Source organism: Podarcis vaucheri, assembly GCF_965113315.1.
Source record: "Podarcis vaucheri genome assembly, chromosome: 12".
NCBI lineage: Eukaryota > Metazoa > Chordata > Lepidosauria > Squamata > Lacertidae > Podarcis > Podarcis vaucheri.
In genome coordinates, this window is record NC_138750.1 from 58,474,373 (window position 1) to 58,494,936 (window position 20,564).

Below are 20,564 nucleotides of genomic sequence, written 5' to 3' on the forward strand. Positions count from 1 at the left end.
GGAGAAAGGGATGGTGAGGAAGGAAACTTCCAAAAGTAGCAAATAGGTGGAAACTGAAATATCACAAGGCTTGTTTGCATGTGATACTTTTAAGTCATAGAATCATAGAGTTGGAAGAGACCACAAGGGCCATCGAGTCCCACCCCCTGCCAAGCAGGAAACACCATCAGAGCACTCCTGACATATGGTTGTCAAGCCTCTGCTTAAAGACCTCCAAAGTAGGAGACTCCACCACACTCCTTGGCAGCAAATTCCACTGTCAAACAGCTCTTACTGTCAAGAAGTTCTTCCTAATGTTTAGGTGGAATCTTCTTTCTTGTAGTTTGGATCCATTGCTCCGTGTCCGCTTCTCTGGAGCAGCAGAAAACAACCTTTCTCCCTCCTCTATGTGACATCCTTTTATATATTTGAACATGGCTATCATATCACCCCTTAACCTGCTCTTCTCCAGGCTAAACACGCCCAGCTCCCTTAGCCGTTCCTCATAAGGCATCGTTTCCAGGCCTTTGACCATTTTGGTTGCCCTCCTCTGGACACGTTCCAGTTTGTCAGTGTCCTTCTTGAACTGTGGTGCCCAGAACTGGACACAGTACTCCAGGTGTGGTCTGACCAGAGCAGAATACAGTGGCACTATTACTTCCCTTGATCTAGATGCTATACTCCTATTGATGCAGCCCAAGTCAAAACACTCATTGAAAGTTTTTTTTTGGGGGGTGGGGCAGATCAGAGAAATGAATGAAAAATTTAAAAATTGAAATTGTAAGACATTTGTGCACATATAGATATATCAATTGTATAATCATTGGCGTTCACAGAGCTTGCAGACTCCCTCATGAACCATAATCCCCAGATTCCTTTTCTTTTTTTAAAAAAAAAGTTACTTTCTAGCATTTGTAATAACTCAAGTTGTTTAGTGTGGCAGCGCCGACACATTGGAACTCCCTGCCTATTGAGATCAAGCAGGTTGCCTTCACTGCGCTTTTTTCAGCACCTGCTAAAAACATTCTTGCATAGAGGAGGCCCATTGACAAATTGCAGCACCGGGTGGAAAGACCGGGCAAAGTTGTTGCGGTGTGCACAGCTATAATCTTCCTCCAAGAAAGCGGGCAGGGTGGCCAAAAGCAGGCCACCCTCATTGCGAGAAGTGAGGTTACAGGGAACCAGACAGAGGGCCTTCTCGGTAGTGGCGCCCGCCCTGTGGAACGCCCTCCCATTAGATGTGAAAGGAAATAAGCAGCTATCTTATCTTTAAAAGACATCTGAAGGCAGCCCTGTTTAGGGAAGTTTTTAATATTTAATGCTGTATTGTTTTTAACACTCAGTTGGGAGCCGTCTAGTGTGGCTGGGGAAACTCAGCCAGATGGGCGGGGTATAAATAATAAATTATTATTATTGTTATTATTCCATGTGAGACCTTTAAATCACTTGAGACTCTTTCCAGAAGCTGCTTCAGTTTCTTCCCAATAAAGTGGACCTTCTCGTGAGCTTCAACATAATCTCCTCCTCCTGATTTGACCAGCAAGTGAGTGGAAATCTCCTGCAGAGTGTTGACTTGCGGCTGCCGTTCCAGAAGCTCTTTCCCCAGTTGCATTGTCTTCGGCCAATGTGGAGAGGACCATTTGTCATTCTGCTCTCCACCCCAGTCAAATAGAAAGGCTCTCCATGGACCCACCACAGGCGTGTCAGGTTACAGGGGAGTCTGTAACCTGAAGTGTCTGTAACCCGAGGTATCACTTTACAGCTAATATGTGAATCACAAAGATCCAGCTCAAAGCAGGAACATAAATTGTTACATGGTGCAAATGGCTACATGTAACACAGGTTCCCAATGTGCATACTAACACAATGTACCGTAACAGATCACTGTGAGAAGCCACACCGAATCAGCAAAATTGCCAGTGCTTATTGCGCATGTGTAGTAAACTTAAAATGAGGTAATGATGTACATGATTGGTGAAAATTGGAACCCTTTGTTTGAAACTTTATAAAAACCATTGCCTGAACCACTGGGCGTGGTTGCAGTTCTGCGGAATGATTCGACTGTAACCTATTGCTTTGCAATAAACGTTGGACTCAACTCCTCAAGCTTCTGGGTTGGCTTAAACTCAGGAGAGAAGTCATTTTTGGCTTACAACAGTGGTACAAGCTTTCATGGCCTCTTGCTCACAAAAAGCTCATACCACAATAAACATGTTTCTTAAAGGTGCAAGAAGATTTTTTTGCTACACCATATGAGCTGCCCTTATAGTTTTCCTGAGAGGGCAGATTTTCTGACTTCCGGGACTGTTGGAAGCGAAGCAAACTGCCGCTTCTACACCTACTATTTGATGAAGCTGTTTCAAGTAAAATATGGATCGAGTGCTGTTATTTTAACTGCTCTGAGTAGGTTGGCAGAGATACAGTAAATAAACACAAAGCTGGCAGTGTAGTGATTGAAAGCCACCGGTCTACATAGCTCAAGTGCAGGCTAAACATAAAAGCTGAATTACAAAATACCAGACAGCATTAATTGACATGTAGAGCATTTAATCAAAGAATTGTAGAGTTAGAAATGATATTTAGTCTGACCCCCTAATACAGGAATTTTGGGACTTTTGACAGTCAAGTATGTGACTCAACTATTTTCACTGCCAATTACATTTTATAGCAATAGTTCACAGCAGAATGGAAGTGCTTTTTGCACAGATGTTCCTGTCAGTTTGTTAAGACTGGGCCCTTTTAAAGAGCAACTTTATTCCTACAGACATACATTGCATAATTCTGCTTAAAAAACCAAGTATTTTCAAAAGCGCTGGCTCAGATGCACACTCCTTCAACAGTGTAACCCAGTTCCCATGCTTTGATCAGCCTCATCCATCAGCTGGTGGCGAAGGGGAAATTCTATGCCAGCAATGCTCCAATTCAAGCTGCCATTATTTTCTCAGGTTAACAAATATGATAACATCATGTGGATTGAACATGCAATGGCCATTGTTAAGATGCCATAGTGAAAGGAGATAGGATGGCTAAATAGTCACGGATGTAGCTAAGAAAGTTTCATTGGCAGAGACCAAGACAGGGGCTTGGCAGGCAAGTCGCACCAGCCCTATCTATTGCAGGACAAGCACCATCTATTGAATGAGAATTATGAATAGATTCCTGAGGCTTAAAATTAGAATCTAGGTATTTGGATATTTATGCCATATTGAACCCATCTACTCCCATACCATCATGCTTGTTTCAAGCAGGAGCCAAAAGCTACCAGATAAGCGTGGGTGAGGGCAAGGGTTTTTAGGTAGCTGCAGCAACGGTCAAATGCTAGCTGCTACAGTCACCTGGAGGCTTCTTGGCACGTGACGTCACATTCATTGGCTCTTGTGAGAACTGGTGAACACACTCTTTCCCAGCGCCCCAGAAGTTTCCATAGTTGCATGCACCTCTATGGAACAACATAGCACCACATAACTTGTGCATGAAGGGTATTGTACAAGCATTAAAAGTTGTGGAAGTGTCTCTATGCGATTTTATATCTTAAATTGATTTTTTTTCTAAAGTGGTTTAAATCCTTTCCCCCTCCTAACTAACCACAAAGGCAAATTATGCAATAGGACTCTGATTCAACATCTTTGAACTTCTTATTTTGAAAAGCAATCCACAATTTTGGCAGGGTTTTATGAGCTGCAACTAGAGTTCTGGAAATGTAAACCTCAAGTAACCTTTGTTTCCTCTGATTAACAGCAGCAATGGGCTGCGGAGAATAAACCAGCAGTCAATAAATTATAATTTAAAAGTATTTGCAACCCTAGTGATAAACAGAAACATGTTTGTACAAGAAAATTACACAGTGCTTCACTGTTGGGATTTTCATGGTGGCAACAGTTATTCTCTTTAATATTATTCTGTCTGTCATAGATTAATATAATTCCTTATGTCATACATTGTTACATTTTTTATATTGATAAATTATAATAAATACTTTTATCATACCCCAAGAGCTGTGCAGTTCTGTAGAAACACTGGTTTGTATCCAACATTAGTTATGCTTATAGCATACCCACTGAGATTAATGGACCCAAGTGAATCATGTCCATTCACTTCAATAGGTCTACTCCAAGTTTGATGATTGGAAACAATCCAGTGTTGCCCAAAATAGTAATGGCACCATGCAGAAATCTCTCCGTAGCTACAGCACACTTCTCATCACTCTAATTAAATAATAAATCACTATTAATCATACTGCACACATTTTTTTCTCCATCAGCAACTTCCCCATCTCAGACCTCTTCCAACTGCAGCAAGAGCAACTGCTGCAAGAGAGAGAAATTCAATGAGCTTTTCAATCATTTCTTTTTGTTTTGACTAGGAAGTTGTGACTGTTCTGAGGGTGAATCACCACCAAGGGCAGGAATTCTCAGCTTGCTTAGAGCTGGAGCAAGGCATGGCTTTGAAATACGCTCTCCACGTGCAAATCTGTATGCTGGCTGTTGCAACGGGAAACAAGTAGAAGTAGCCAGAAGCTTCCATAAATGTGGTACTACTTTAGAGGCTAATATGTGAATCGAGGTTTTAGCAACGTTCCCTGTTTATCCGGTTTGCTTTGTAACATGAAAAACCTTAATAGAAACTTCTTTTTTATTTTTTGTAAAAGTGGCCTGGGGTTTTAAGAACTCAGTTCTATTTTCACGTGCTGTACTGAACCTTTCTGGAAGGAAGGCATGGATAAAAGTGAAGGCTGTTTGGCTAATTTAGAAAAAAAATATATAGTCCTAATAGGAAACCTAATAGAGCCAATGCAAACATACTTTAGTCTTCCCTGCTGACCAATGTAAAGAATGAGTGTAACTAGCCAGGAACTCCTCCTTGACAAGCCACACTGAAATGAATTATGTTGTGTAAGATGAATTGATCCATCATGAAAAGGAAACACCGTAATTCTGGATGAACTGTATGTAAGCTCTTTGGGCATCTTGAAGACACAAAGCAGAGGATCCACAGCGCAAAGCTCCTCTACTTATTGGCAGGCTTGGGCCACCATTTTGGGATGGAGGCAGTGACTCTCACGTGCGAATCTCCTGATATTTTTAGATGCAGCGGTTCATTTATGTTAGCCAACCGCAGTAATGCCATTCCAAGTTCATCTACTCCGGCACGGTACTTTCCAGCCGGCTTTCCTGATTCCAATACAATTTCAGCTCCCTCAGGGATGCTCTCGGAAGACATGGGAGTTGAAAGCTGTATGGGCAAGAGGCGTTTACGGATGACACCCATATGATGAGTCCTAGCTGTTAACTCCTGGCCGATGTAACAGCCTTTGGTAAAACTGATGCCATTCATGTAAGTCAAGTTAGATTCCAAAGGGAGGGCTATTCCAGAAGGGAGGTCTTTAATTCCTTCTGGCACACCTGGAAAAGGGAGAAAATAAAGAGGTAAGTGTTGAACAACACTCATACCTTGAGTTTGACTGGCATTTGGTGCTGCTACTGGTGAGTAGCTAAGTGGCTTATGGGGTAAAACATTATGATCCAATTCCTAAAGATGGTAAGTCAGTGGGAACGGCACCTTCGTTCTGGCACCTGCACTGATTCTCAACTGGTTCTACACACAACAGATTTCTAACAATGCTTGTCCTTAGGTTACTATCACTTCCTCTGCCAATCACTGTAGGTATGCTCATATTGTGGGCTGGATACTATTTACCAGCGAACGGCACTGAACGGCGATATTTTCAATTACAACCTGTTGTTGTCTCTGGATGGCCCGTCTGCTTTAAGTGCTTTAGCCTTCCCAAATGTGGAATGTTTATTGGAAGCTTGTTAAGTAGAAGATCAACAACTTGGGGAAGACTGGGACAGGAAATGAGAATGAACTACACAATAGTGAGAGAAAACGTATACAGGTTTTTATTAAAAGAAGAACATATACCTTCCTAACTTCAGAACTGCTTGTTCATGAGAATGTTAGAAATAGCTAAATTGTTGTCTTTTATTCACACTAATGCCGTGATAGTGATTATTTCCAAAATAAAGTGTTTGTTTGGAAAGTACCTGCTGTCATGGATGAAGCTGTGTTTCCTTAGAATCCGGAGACTCACAATTCTTTTTAAAAATTATGTTGTGGAAAACTGGTGACTATGGGAATTTTGCACACCGTGCACAAATACCAGCAGATCACCACCAAGGAGGTTCACACAATTTACATTAAATTCTGTATTGGCCAGGGGAAGAACAAATCAGATCCAAATTTAGCAAGCTGTCACCACCACCCCACACTCAAGCGTCAGTCTCAATGTCAGCTTCATCGTTTACAAACATTCCATTCACAAAGTAGATAGCTGATAAATGTCACTTTAAATAATGTTCAGGAAAGCTGAGTCTTTAGGTTTTGTTTCATCTTATAGGCATGTTGCCATTCCCACTAACAAACTATTTTTACAGCTTAGTGGGGGGAAAACCACAGCCCGGTGGTCATAATATGTTGCAATTTATGAAACAAAACTTAAAATCAGATCTGGTATGGTTCTCTCTATGCACATTACAGGGTTGGCAATGTGGGGAAAGCCTTTCATAATATATATCAGCCTTCCCCAACATGGGGAATGTTTTTGACTACAGCTCTCATCATGTAACTAATTGTAAGTTGCTTTGAGATTCACTTGAATGGGAAGTGGCATCAGTATCCGATGTTTTGAAGGTGTTATTATTGCTTTATTATATCCTTGCTGCCCTGGACTCCTTCGGGAGAAGGGGCAAGATATAACTTAATTAATACAATAATAAAATACAATAATCATTCAATTGATGCGCCAAGTGTTAATTCCGCAAACGTTCATGTGTTTAGTTATCATTGTGCAATGCCTACATAAAGCAAAATTTTTGCTTCCAGAACAGCTGTTCAAAGATGGGGGCAGTTTTACCTTGTTTATACCTGTGCCTATGATAATCCTTAACGTTCCCAATCTGGCATCCAGGAACAACCTCCAGTGGTTCTGTGCCTTTGCTGGTTATCAGCCTCCAACCCATAACACCCACTCTGGGGTCAGGCGTTGCAACCACTGCTTTGCCGGCACACTGTTGGAGTTTATAGGCCCCCTCCTGAGACAGTTCCTTTGGAATGACAGCCCACAAGGAGAGGTCAAGGCAGGGGGTAATGGTTACTTTCCTCCGGATTTTATACAGTTTCAAATGCTTTTGAAGGGACTCCAAGACGCCGGCATCACACTCCAACAGGATGTGAGGCTCCTCTTGCTGGCTTTCGTGAATTCTGAAAAAGATCCAAGATCAGGAGAAAACAAGAGTCGTTAATAGGAAGCCTTGATCCCAGTTCTGTCCCTTTCCTTTGCTGCAAAGAACCTCAAACTTTTTAAAGCTCCTCTTCCTTATATTGTGCTGGGATTGTTTCCTGAGGCAGAAAACAAAGCAAATTAAGCCGGCACCCTATAGATGCTTACTAAGTACCTCTGAGTATATTTGGGTGGAATTCACCAACTTGGATGGTTTTAAAAGAAAATTAGACAAACTCATGGAGGAGAGAGCTCTTAATAGCTACTAGCCATGAGTCTCTTTGGTTCTTGAGAGGTCTCTGCCAAAATTCATGTTCTACACAGGCTGGTCACAACAGGCAAAATCCTGACACCCATGTAAAGAGTCCTTTTTTGTTTTGCAATCCCTTATTTTGCACCACTCTAATTGGAGGAGGTGCGTATGACTGAGGATACGATGCCTGAGGGGGTCCCCAAATCCTGGAGCCAGCTCTGCCTTTAAGAAAACTGGCACAGGACTGCAGCCTCCAGCCGCATGTCATGCATACTGACTTTGGAACAAGACCCAGAGCACTCAGTGGAACTTCCAAGAAAGCGCATGTAGACACTGACTGTTAAAAGTGCCTTCCTTTGCTTTTGGCCACCCTGCGTATATGTTGCAATAACCCTATACTTAAATAGTTATTTGTTCTATTGTTACTTCATGTACAGTGGTACCTCAGGTTACATACGCTTCAGGTTACATACGCTTCAAGTTACATACTCTGATAACCCAGAAATAGTGCTTCAGGTTAAGAACTTTGCTTCAGGTTGAGAACAGAAATCGTGCTCCGGCGGCGCGGCAGCAGTGGGATACCCCATTGGCTAAAGTGGTGCTTCAGGTTAAGAACAGTTTCAGGTTAAGTATGGACCTCCGGAACGAATTAAGTACTTAACCCGAGGTACCACTGTACTGCATTCATCATGAGTAGTCACAACAAACCGGTAGATCCTATCTGCTGCAGCCTTCCTCCGCCTTCACAGCAGTTGTAACAAACCACTTGTTATCATCTGTCTGCTCTGCCGTTGAGGACTTCTTGGATCATTCTCAAGGCAAATCTTAAAAAATGTAGTAGAAACACCGACAACTGGGAAACACTGGCCTGCAAGCGCTCTAGTTGGAGAACAGCCTTTACCAAAGGTGTCATGGGCTTTGAAGACACTCGAACTCAGGACGCAAGGGAGAAACGTGCTAGGAGGAAGGAACAGTTTGGCAACCCCTCACCATGATCAACTCCGGCCTGGGAACCAATGTCCCCACTGTGGAAGGATGTGTGGATCCAGAATTGGCCTCCACAGTCACTTACAGACTCACTGTTAAAACCGTGTTTATGGAAGACAATCTTACTCAGCTACAAGTGATCGCCAAAGAAGAAGCAGCATTCATCAGCCTTTGCAATAACTGTTCCTGAGTAAAAAATGACAAATATCTGCACTGCTGAAGGCATTTTTTTTATCCTGTATAAAATAATACTATATCGTTGTTGTTATTTATTTTATGCATCTTTTATATATACTGCAAACCGAACCTGTGATCTTCGGATTAAGGGCCGTATATAAATTTAAAACTATTATAATAAAAGCATAAAAAATTAAAACAACGATAATAATTTTTATAATAATTAAAATAATAATATACAGCAGCAATTATTATGCCTATGGGGGACCAGAAAATCGCATCCCCTTCTTTGCATTCACTAATGCACCCATGCAGTTGCAAAGCAGGGAACCCGCCTGTACAGAATGACGTCATACTGACCTGTACAGAATGACGTCATAGAGGCACCTCCCCTGGACGTTGAGGGCATGCGCGTAGATGGCGCGAGGCGCGTCCGCAGCCCCGCCCTCCGCCGCCAAACGCGTCACGTCATTGGTCAGCAAGCCCTGGAGGAAGGTCACCGCCTCCGGGCCTTGGAAACGAAGCAGGGCGCGGCTCAGCGGAAAGCAGCCGGCGGTCGCTTCCTCGCCTCGTCCGCCGCTCAGCCTCCTTATTTCGCTGCCGAAGCGCAGCCTGCGAGGGAGGCCCCTCCGCAGCGCTGCGCTCGCCCTCACCAGCATGGCGGCCTGAGGAAAAGTGCCGAGGGTAGAGGCCCCGGCCTCCCTACCGCCATATTGTGTGTGGCGGAGAGTTGAGGGCGGGAAGCGAGGCCGAGTGCGCAGGCGCGCAGGCCTCCTTTGCTGCCTTGGGCGCATCCTCCTGGCCGTTCCTTGTTACTGCAGCGTGGAGCGCAGCACCGAGAGGGGGCGGGGCTGTCGCTTCAAACCCCGCCTCCTATTGGCCCAGGCGCTGCTGCTGCTGCTACATTGTGCTGCACGTGCTCCATTTGTAGGCAAACTAGAGCCCCGGGGGTCAGACCCGGCCCAATCGCCTTCTGAATCCGGCCCGCGGACGGTGCGGGAATCAGCATGTTTTTATATGAGTGGAATGTGCCCTTTTATTTAAAATGCATCCCTGGGTTATTTGTGGGGCCTGCCTGGTGTTTTTGCATGAGTAGAATGTGTGCTTTTATTTAAAATGCATCTCTGGGTTATTTGTGGCTCATCTCATAGGAATTTGTTCATTCCCACCCGCCCCAAAAGAAAATATAGTCCGGCCCCCCACAAGGTCTGAGGGACAGTGGACTGAAAAAGTTTGCTGACCCCTGTCCTAAGGTCTCTCTGCAGCTCCAGGGAAGCAAACCTTCCCCGCTGAGTGAGATTACTCCCAAGTAAGCAAGCATAGGATTCCAAGCGGATTGGACGCAACCATTTGGGAAACGTTTTCCTGTACCTGAGTGTTCCCCACAAGGGAAGCAGGCTACAGCAGGCTTCAGTCCTTTGCATGTGCTTTCCCTGTGGGGCATCTGCCTTGGCAATGGCACCTGGGGGATGGGTCACAAGAATCCTGCCTTGGGGCAGGGAGGGAACTTAGGATCCTGTGAGGCACTGCAGGCAAGCGCTTGCAAAGGCGTGTCCTGCACCCCACAATATGGCATTCCCAAAGCATAGGAAGGATTAGACTCCGATTAATAGGGATGCGGGTGGCGCTGTGGGTTAAACCACAGAGCCTAGGACTTGCTGATCAGAAGGTCGGCGGTTCAAATCCCCGTGACGGGGTGAGCTCCCGTTGCTCGGTCCCTGCTCCTGCCCACCTAGCAGTTCGAAAGCACGTCAAAGTGCAAGTAGATAAATAGGAACCGCTCTGGAGGGAAGGTAAACGGCGTCTCCATGCGCTGCTCTGGTTCGCCAGAAGGGTGAGTGAAGAGCTACCTCAGGAACTAGGGGGAAATAAAGATCTACATTGGGATCTGTTGCCCCAGTGGATCCTGCTGCCTGAGGTGGTCACCTCACCTTGCCTCGTGAGTGAGCTGGCCCTGAGCAAAGCAGACCCCTTAAGGCTTTCTGCTGGCCCCTTGACAGTTCCAGATTGCTGTGGACATGCAGAGCGATCCAGGAATCTCACCACCCATATTGGGCCCAATGCAGTTCTATATTTCAGGTTCTGGCCGGATCCGATGCACAGCCTTGGCAGTTGGGGAGGGGGAGTTTGGGGGTTCGATCCTGCGGGTTGCTGCTTTGCAAGAGCCTTCTCAACTTAGCGATCTTATATACTACACTATTATGAACTGAATCTTCTCTAGTCAATTAATTCAGAAGAAGAGTAAATTTTGTAAAGCAGTTATTCAAGGCTGAAGTTAAGAGTGGGCCCAGTCCTATGCATGTTTATTCAAAAATACCGTATTTTTCGCCCTTAGGACGCACTTTTCCCCCTCCAAAAATGAAGGGGAAATCTGTGTGCGTCCTATGAGGCGAATACAGGCTTTCGCTGAAGCTTGGGGAGCGAGAGGGGTCGGTGCGCACCGACCCCTCTCGCTCTCCAGGCTTCAGGAAGCTATCAGCAAGCCTGGGGAGCCCGCGGGAGTTCCCGCAGGGCTCCCCACGCTGCGGATAGCAGCCTGCCGCCCGGTGCGAGGGGTGCCCTTAAGCAGAGCGCCCCTCGCGCTGGGCATACATCGCCCAGCCCCACAAGTTCGGGAAACAGCTGGGAGGCGCAGCGCCGCCATACCGCTGTTCCCCAACCCGGTTTTAGGGAGGAAATAAAGGGGGGAAATTCCCTTTATTCCCCCCCTAAAAAACTAGGTGCGTCCTATGGGACGAAAAATACGGTAATATCTGCTGGTTTCAGTGGGGAACATTGACACACAAGTACACAGCTGTGTAGTATAGTCATATTTGTGTTTTCTTGGAAGATGTTTTAATGGGACTTCCTCTCCTTTTGTTCTAATGAGGCTTACGCCTTAGCCTTTTCACTTCTCACTGCAAGAACAATGATAGTCAAACCAAAATGTGCTATCTCAAAGGAGCGCTGGTGCAGAAATGCACGAGGTGTCCTGTGTAACTCCAAAGCTTGCATCCAACATCCTTCAGCACTATTTGGACCAAATAAAAGGTATTTCCTCATGTGTACTTTTGATGAGGACACATGCAACTTCCCTAGAGCAGTGGGACTAATTTAGAACTGCTGCATCTGCTGCAACTTTTGCCCCCAGGACAGAACCTGAGAAGGAATCTTTCTTCAGCTTTGCAACAAGAATTAGTGAGCTCAGCACTGATTGACTAGCGCCTGTGTCGTCTCTAAGAAGTCACTAACATTTTCTGAGCAGTTTTGTGATGTTCAGATATTCCCTTTTGTTTTTAATAAGTTAATGAACATGCAGAGCTTTTGAAAAGGGATGGGGAGAGGGCAGCCTTTCTGAAGGATAACAACAACAGGGAAGATTGACAGGTGAGCCAGTGTTCCATATGCTGGTATTTTAGCTGTTATTGACATCAGGAGGAATTTTGGCTGATGGGTGGCAGCAATCTTTACATCAAATATGTCTTTACCCTGTGTTTTATTGTTAGGAGTTATAATCTAGCAAACATGGAAACAAGTCCCCATGACTACATTTAAAAAAAAACAAAAACTTTTGAAGGACACACATTAACCCTTCTAGATAATTGCATTGCACTTCTCATACAACAAACCAGATCAAAAGTTTGATTCCATTTTATTAGTATTGAACAACGAACATCCAACAGTTTTGTGCTGTTGCTTTTTTAAATGTCCTATCATTCTAAATACAATCCAACGGTAACAATTTACATGAAAAATATTTACAGAGAAAAGAGTCAGTTTTGCACTCGAAACCTTTCTCATACAACTTGCAAGTTAGTACAAAAAAAATAGTAATATAACAGCATAGATTTGTTATGGCCTTTTAGTTAATTTCAAGTATTTTCCAGTGGAATGGAATGTGAGTGACAGCATAATCTGGCTTCTGTTCTGGTTTTTAAACTTGAAACCTTTTAAAAACCATATTGACTGTTAGAGCTTCCCACATGACCGCCTGGGAACTGCAGGGAAAGTGTTGCAATTTCTTTATGGCAGATTTCAGTCTCCTTCATAAAACTACAATTCCCAGAGTGCCTTGTGAGGAAGTGTTGACTTTTATAGTTAAAACAATGGGTTCTTAAAAACTTTCTCTACTGCAGATCATTATTGTATGTTGCTTATTCTTTGCAGGGAATCACATTTTTTAAAAAGCTGTAAAGTGAAGTAGCATGTGCACAAATCTGGCAACAGCTGGCCACTTTCTATGAACACTTGCTATTTTCCTAGTCCAATTGGGGTCATTGCAGTAACACTGGAGTGTAGAAGGAGTTGACTAAATTTGCATCTACTGTATTTTTCGCTCTATAAGATGCATCAGACCACAAGATGCACCTAGTTTTTGGAGGAGGAAAACAAGAAAAAAAATATTCTGAATCTCAGAAGCCAGAACAGCAAGAGGGATCGCCGCACAGTGAAAGCAGCAAACCCTCTTGCTGTTCTGGCTTCTGGGATAGCTGCACAGCCTGCATTCGCTCCATAAGACGCACACACACTTCCCCTTACTTTTTAGGAGGGGAAAAGTGAGTCTTATAGAGCAAAAAATACGGTATTTATCTAGCAGTTCGAAAGCACGTCAAAGTGTAAGTAGATAAATAGGTACCGCTCTAGCGGGAAGGTAAACGGTGTTTCCATGCGCTGCTCTGGTTCGCCAGATGTGGCTTAGTCATGCTGGCCACATGACCCGGAAGCTGTACGCCGGCTCCCTCGGCCAATAAAGCGAGATGAGTGCCACAACCCAAGAGTCAGCCACGACTGGACCTAATGGTCAGGGGTCCCTTTACCTTTACCTTTATCTTCATTGGGGCAAGTGTTGGAAAGGATACTTCACCACCCTTATGTAAACCTACAGGGAGTTCATGGCCACTAGCCAGAATTTTCCTGTAATTTCTGATTTGCTCTCTTCTCCTCACTTTGGGAACAGGTGATTAGCCAGCGGCTAAACAGACTTGGAGGAAATGGATGGGAAAGGTTTGAAGAAACTCAAGAAGCCTCTCTGTTTGCTAGGACGAAGTCTGAAAAGGGATGTGGGATATTCACACAGCCATTTTGACACTGAAGTCATCACTGCAAAGTGGTCCCCCCCCCCCCCGGTTCCACTGTTTTCGTTTTTGCTTCATTCTTTCAAAAGCAGAAGCTTGGTGGACTCTTGTCTATAGCGATATTGTGCTGCTGCAGCTGACCACAATGCTGTTCACCAGGACAAAGATAAAAATGGTTGCGGCTTCAGGGACTAATCTACACTGGGGAGTTATAACTTTAAACATGTGTTATACGAATGTGACACCAGAGGGCGCTGTAGAGCAGTGATCTGTCGCCAAAGATAAATTGCATTGGGAGCTATATATTTTTATGGCGTTTCCAGATCAGTGTAGATCAAGCCATGATTACAGTATCAAAATGGTCATGTGAATTGAAACTTTGAAAGGGTATTTTATAATGACACCCAATATTTGTGCCTAGCGTGATTTATGTCTCCAACAGGAACAGGGAGCTTGTGGACCTTGAGAGGTTGTTGGATTTGAACTCCCAACAGTTCCAAACAGCACAGCCGATGGACAGGGGATGATGGGAGTTGTAGTCCCATTACAAATGGAGGCCCCCTGATCTAGGACAACCTATTTCCCTAGGGAAGAGAAGGTTGCATTGTGGAGCAAGGAGTCTCCTTGCCATGAAAAATGGCAGATATGTTTATTTTTCTCTCACCTTCTGAAATTTTGAATTTTTTTGTTAAACCTCCCAGTGCTTTATTCCTACCCACCCCCAACACTTTTGGGAAAAGAGCAGAGATTCAAATATACCTGCACCCACCACATCCAGAATTGTAAGCCTTTCTTCCTAACACCTGAATGAGAAACTACAGGCGCTCCTCAGTGGCAACAAAGAGGAGCACGGAGTGCACTCTGTGTGTGCTCAGGGGTAATCTGTTCAAATCTCTAGAGCTCCTTATATCAAAGTTTAAGCAAGAAAACAGCCCGAGGGCAGCTGATTCGCACAACTATTTCAGTATGGGGAAGCCACCATGAAACGCTGCCCTCCTGCTTCTCAGCACCACAATTTCCGCTGGTGCTCAGCCAAAAGGCTCCGAAACTAGAACTGTCTGCTTGAGTTTTGAATTTGAAAGAGTGCTAAAATCAGCAAATTGCAGAGGTATGGGGATTTTTTTGTTGGTTGTGGAGAGACTTGTAGTTGCAGCTCCTCTGGGCAGCCCTCAATGTTTTTCTCCCCGGTAACCCAGGAGTGATATTAAGAGAAGAAAGAAAGAAATTGGAAGACTTCCATGCTGGCGATGGATAAGAACATAACATAAGGAGAGAGTGTTGCATCAGGCCAATGGCCCATCTAATCCACAATCCTGTTCTCACAATGGCTGACCTGTGGGAAACCTGTAAGCAGGATCCGGGCCCAAGAGCTCATTTTCCAGCAGCTGGTTTTTAGAAGAATTGCTACCTTCAACTGTGGAAGCAGAGGACAGCCATCATGGTTAGTAGCCACCGAAAGCCCTCTCTTCCATGAAGCCCTCACTTCACGACCCACCAATTTGCCATGATGTTAATGTCTGCTCCATCATCCCTTCAAAATATAGGCTAAGCCATGAGCTTTCACTGAAGGTAGGTGCTGGGGCTCAGACCTGGTGAATCCCGGCACAAATTTAGCTCTGCTTCATCCCTGGAATATTGATTTCCTTCTACCCCAAATTGGAAATGGAGCCCAGATGTTGTCCCTGTTCTGTGTACTGTTCCCTGAGATTAAAGAGCCCTTGCCTGATGGGAAAGCAATTTTATTTTACTGTTTCCTTGATTACATATGTAATTTTCCCTCCTCCAACTAACTGCTTGTCGACAAGTTAGCTAGGGTTGCCTCCTTTTTCAAGACATACCGTATTTTTCGCCCTATAGGACGCAGTTTTCCCCCTCCAAAAAATGAAGGGGAAATGTGTGTGCATCCTATGGGGTGAATGCAGGCTTCAGGAAGCTATCCGCAAGCCTTGGGAGCCCGGCGCGACTTCCTGCCGGGCTCGCAAGGCTTGCGGAGAGCAGCCTGTTCTGGGGGCTGGGGTCGGGGGAAGCTCGGGCTTCCCCCGCCCCAGCCCTGTGCCTGGGGGGGAAATAATTTTTTTCTTTATTCCCTCCCCCCAAAAAAACTAGGTGCGCCCTGTGGGCCGGTGCACCCTATGGGGCGAAAAATACGGTACTTTCAGCAGCCGCACAACAGGCAGAAATTCAACAGTGTTCGCGCTTCCCATCATTTTGGGGAGGACTGCACCTGTCAAGTTTCTGCCTGCCACACAACTGCTAGAATCACAGCCTCTGATTGGAAAAGGGGAGTTGGCAACACCTACATTTACAACCCCCCTTGTTATGTTAGCGAAGAGACTCTCTTCCTCCAAAATGAATCCCAATTTATCATAAATATTGACCACGATTTTGGCTTATCCATAGTATGGCAAGGACACTACCCCTGACCTCAGTTCCTGAGGCAAACTGGTCTCTCTCTGTATCTGACGTTTGCAGTCTCTAGACTCTGAGGACCAAATGGAGCAGGGGCAAGCAACCGTGGACATCCATTTATTGTAGGATTCCCAGATGGCCTGTCCAGCCATCATGGTCAGTGGTCAAGCATGATGGAAATTATAGTCCGGCAAGGAAAGCCATAGGTTCCCCATGCCTGAAACAGAGGTTTGATTTTAACCACACAGAGATCTATTGCAATTTGGCAAGGGGAGAACAGACCCGGCTCAATATTTCATTTTGAAAATATAATACATATTGCCTGAGTGCTTTTCCACACGCAGATGTGTATGTGCTTGCAAATGCAACACCATGATCAATTTCCCTGCAAATTGTGGGTACTCCTCAGATGTCAGCTTTGTCCAGATGCCTGAGCAACTGGTACGCTGATTATCTGCAACATCCATGCTCAGGTGGAGGAAGGTGAGGGCGGCCACATCTGGGAGGTGGGCACACTGACTTCTGGAGTCCCAGAACATTTGCAAAGCCACAGGTTCCCCCCCATCCCCGCTCTACACAGAGATACAACAAAGATATCACAAGGGTTCAGGTGTTCCGTCCTTGCAGCGTTACTTAAGGCACTTTTGGTTAGGGTGTGGTACAAGCAGTGGTTAAAAACCCTTCTCAGTGACAGCGGCCAAAGGAAATGCTCCATTTTCCACTGCAAAGGAAGAAAATGCTCTAGTCTTTGTTTGCTTCTCAGCTCACTGCCGAGGATCAAGGGAGTAAACCCTGCACATCTCTGAAGCAGGTGACTCCACTGAAGTCAACTGTGAAAATCCCACAGACATGCTAGATTTGGGGTTTCAGCCTCGTCTTGGAAAGCTGACTCCTGCTTTGCGGAAGCCATTAAACAGTTCAGAGGAGGGCATGGCTACGTATATGGATTAGTAAACCTTTAGCGAGTGCAGCGGTGGTCTTCCTGCAAACCTGATCAACCACTCAGAGCAGCTTGTAAGATGTTGCGGCAGCTTCTGCAGGCGGGCAGGTTGCGTTCCACCAACGAGGTTAGAAATTAAAAGGGTTATTTCAGTCATTTAAAGCAGAATGGAAGGAGGAAAGGGGAGGCATGGTTTGGACTGACAGTTGCTTAGCACAGACAACCCCCTATGGAGGAACAGTGGTCTTGATGCAATAAAGCCTTGGACACAGAATTCTCACACTTTTTCCTCCATAAACCCAGGCCCTGACCACAAACTTGCAAGCTGGTGTGGGCTGCCGTTGGAATCGATGCAGCCAGAAGTGACACGACTTTCAGTTCACACACAACCTATCGGGTACCGAACTTAAGGATAAAACGGGGGCATAAGAGGCAGCAATGGATAGATTGGCAAGAGTGTGGAAAGCGGAAAAGGATGGAATGGCAAGGAGGAAAGCAGAGGAACGGGGAAAGCAGAGGAAGGAAAGACATCCCAAATGCAACCAGCACAGCAAGGGAGGTGATACCTGAGAGCCATACTGAGCAAATCTGGAGTCCCAGGCCCTCTACATCATGGGGATAAGCCATTTAACTGGAGGGCAGGCCGTGCAGCCAGCACACCCTCTCCCCGTTCCATCTGACATGGGATACTGCCCAGGAATATTCTCTGGAAGCATCATGGCACAACCTGGTGACTTCTCTTTAGGAGTAACAAGACATGTGCAAAGGGTTCCGCCACTTCCAGGTAGCTGACTCTTGCATCGAGGGGGCAGGCTTGGTGAAGGATGGCGGCGAGAGGCTTCTTGCCAACCCACTAGATGGTCCTGAAATGCATTGCTCATTTGGCAAGACCCCCCAAAAGAACCCCATTGCTAGCGCCGTCTTGGGGCCGGTTCCGTTCCCGACAGAGAAGCCACCCCCACCTCGTCGTCATCAGGCTATATACCTTGTTAGATCCACACTGAGTTTTTCCCATCCTTGCCGTTCGAGCTACCTTTCTCTGAGCTGGCTTTGGGCTTAGCGCCTTGCTTCTCCTGTGCGGTATTGGCCCGGTTCTGCTCTGCCACCATCCCACCAGAAGCCGAGCTGCTGGTTCTGGACGGCTGCCCGTTCGCCTGTGTGTGGTTGTAGCTCTGGAAAGCAATGTCAAGCTGCTCCTGAGCCACCCGCAAGTGTTTGTGGAGCGTGGACAGGTCCGGCGGGAGGTTCTCATCGGGGCTGGTGCACTGCTGCTCCTGGGCCACGTTGGCCAAGTTCTGCTCATGAGCCATCAGGCTGTTGGGGACCTTGGCCTGCTTGTCCGACTTGACCACCAGGTTGTATTCCGGGGGGCAGGAGATGTTCTTCGGGTAGGCGGCGTAATTGTAGGGCGGCTGGCGGAAGCTGTGCACCTTCCGGTCGCGGATGGCGTCGCGGATGGTGCCGATGCCCAGATGGCACATCTCGGCCACGTTGAGGAGGAGGCAGAGGCAGCTGACAACGTACATCACCAGGAGGAAGATGGTCTTCTCTGTCGGCCTCGAGACAAAGCAGTCGACGTCGTGGGGGCACGGCTGCCGGGTGCAAAGGTAATACGGCGTGACCTCGAAGCCGTAGAGCATGTACTGCCCTATCAAGAAGCAGATTTCGAAAGAGGCTCTGGTGAGGAGCTGGAAGACGTAGATCTTCATCAAGCCCTCCTCTTGAATGTGTCTCCTGCCGTCATGCTTCTTCTGCTGCTGCTCCTTCTTCTTCTCCTCCTTCGTCTTGACCTTCTCTTCGCTTTCCGCCACATCATCCACGATCATGGGCTCTTCCTCCTCGGCTCCCGGGGGTTCCTCCAGGTTACGGACGGCTTGCCAGTTGAGCGCGAATTGCTTCTTCTTCTTGAAGCCCCGGAACCTCTTCTTCTCCTCCTCGGAGGACCTGGCGATCCTGTGGATGGCGTAGCCCAAGTAGATGACGGAAGGGGTGGAGATCATGATGATCTGGAAGACCCAGAAGCGGACGTGCGACAGCGGGGCAAAGGCATCGTAGCAGACGTTGTCGCAGCCGGGCTGCTTGGTGTTGCAGGTGAACTTGCTCTGCTCATCCGAGTAGATGGACTCGCCCCCGACGGCCGTCAGGACGATGCGGAAGACAATCAGGACCGTCAGCCAGATCTTCCCCACGAAAGTGGAGTGATTGTGGATTTCTTCCAGCAGGCGGGTGAGGAAACTCCAGCTCATGTTTGTCATAGGGGCTAATCATTTATAACCTGAAAGAAAAGGACAAGGGAGGTCAAAGCACAGTTAATGCCAGTCTGTCCCACAGAAGATGCTGCTGTTACACCATAATTGTAGAGTTGGCAGGGACCACGGGGGTCATCTAGTCCAACCCCCTGCAATGCAGGAATCCTTTTGCCCAACATAGGTCTAGAACCCACAACCCTGAGATTAAGAGTCTCATGCTCTGCCGACTGAGCTATCCCACCTGCTTCCTGTTAGGAGTTTTCCAAGGCTCATATATGCTCTGCTTCCAGTCAGTGCAAACCTCACTGAGCTAGATGGACCATCAGTCTGACTTGGTGCAGTGGTACCTCGGGTTACAAACACCTCGGGTTACATGCAGTGGTTCTCAACCTGTGGGTCCCCAGATGTTGTTGGACTACAACTCCCATCATCCCTGAGCTCTGGCCTTGCTAGCTAGGAGTGATGGGAGTTGTAGTTCAACAACATCTGGGGACCCACAGGTTGAGAAAGGCTGGGTTACAGACTCCGCTAACCCGGAAGTAGTACCTCGGGTTAAGAACTTTGCTTCAGGATGAGAACAGAAATCACGCAGCGGGAGGCCCCATTAGCTAAAGTGGTACCTCAGGTTAAGAAATGTTTCAGGTTAAGAACGGACCTTCAGAACGAATTAAGTTCTTAACCCGAGGTACCACTGTATAAGGCAGCTTTCTACTATTCTAAAAATAGAGGCACTGAGTCAGAGAGGGATGTCGACCTGAGGTATGAAATCTCTCTGTGACACACAAGAACTTTGTACACACTTTTTCCTTACAAGAGGAAACCCCGGGCAAAGCCTAGACTTCCCTCTTGATAAAGACTGGGCAGAGTCATCAGAGGCTGGGTAAAATTGCTTCGCAGGCTGGAGCCAAGTGCCGTTGGCGAATCCTATTCTAAGACCTGCTGGCAGTTTTGGGCTGTGTTTTCATATCTCTAATAACATTTACAGTGGTACCTCGGGTTACATACGCTTCAGGTTACATACGCTTCAGGTTACAGACTCTGCTAACCCATAAATAGTACCTCGGGTTAAGAACTTTGCTTCAGAATGAGAACAGAAATTGTGCTCCGGCAGTGGGAGGCCCCATTAGCTAAAGTGGTGCTTCAGGTTAAGAACAGACCTCCGGAACAAATTAAGTTCTTAACCCGAGCTACCACCGCACTTAGCATTTCCGCAGCGCTTACCACATCTCAGTAATTC

General features: G+C 46.3%; 2 protein-coding genes across 5 annotated transcripts in view; both read right to left on the reverse strand.

The window, feature by feature from the left end:
• Positions 1 to 2,505: 2,505 nt before the first annotated feature.
• Positions 2,506 to 9,479, reverse strand: IBA57 (iron-sulfur cluster assembly factor IBA57). The gene is made up of 3 exons (XM_082192558.1): positions 9,036 to 9,479; positions 6,893 to 7,239; positions 2,506 to 5,381 (listed from the first exon to the last, which is right to left on the reverse strand). Exons 1-3 carry the CDS (start codon positions 9,467 to 9,469, stop codon positions 4,987 to 4,989), a joined length of 1,176 nt encoding a protein of 391 aa, XP_082048684.1. The 5' UTR covers positions 9,470 to 9,479; the 3' UTR covers positions 2,506 to 4,986.
• Positions 9,480 to 15,861: 6,382 nt separating this feature from the next.
• GJC2 (gap junction protein gamma 2) overlaps positions 15,862 to 20,564 on the reverse strand; it is a 73,384-nt gene continuing 68,681 nt past the window's right edge. For 3 of the 4 annotated variants that reach the window (XM_082192538.1, XM_082192537.1, XM_082192536.1), the window contains one exon: positions 15,862 to 19,353. In XM_082192538.1, coding sequence (XP_082048664.1) covers positions 18,068 to 19,333 — 1,266 coding nt within the window. In that variant the 5' untranslated portion in view covers positions 19,334 to 19,353 and the 3' untranslated portion in view covers positions 15,862 to 18,067. The remainder of the gene's footprint in view (positions 19,354 to 20,564) is intronic. The other variant, XM_082192535.1, reaches the window with a different exon arrangement.

Bases quoted from the DNA above. Each gene is read 5' to 3' on its own strand.
- IBA57 (XM_082192558.1), bottom strand. From the start codon at position 9,469: ATGCGCCCAAGGCAGCAAAGGAGGCCTGCGCGCCTGCGCACTCGGCCT. The intron at 7,240-9,035 runs GTCAGTATGACG...GATCTTTTTCAG, and splicing joins TATGACGTCATTCTGTACAG to AATTCACGAAAGCCAGCAAG. The intron at 5,382-6,892 runs GTAAAACTGCCC...TCCCTTTTCCAG, and splicing joins TAGGCACAGGTATAAACAAG to GTGTGCCAGAAGGAATTAAA.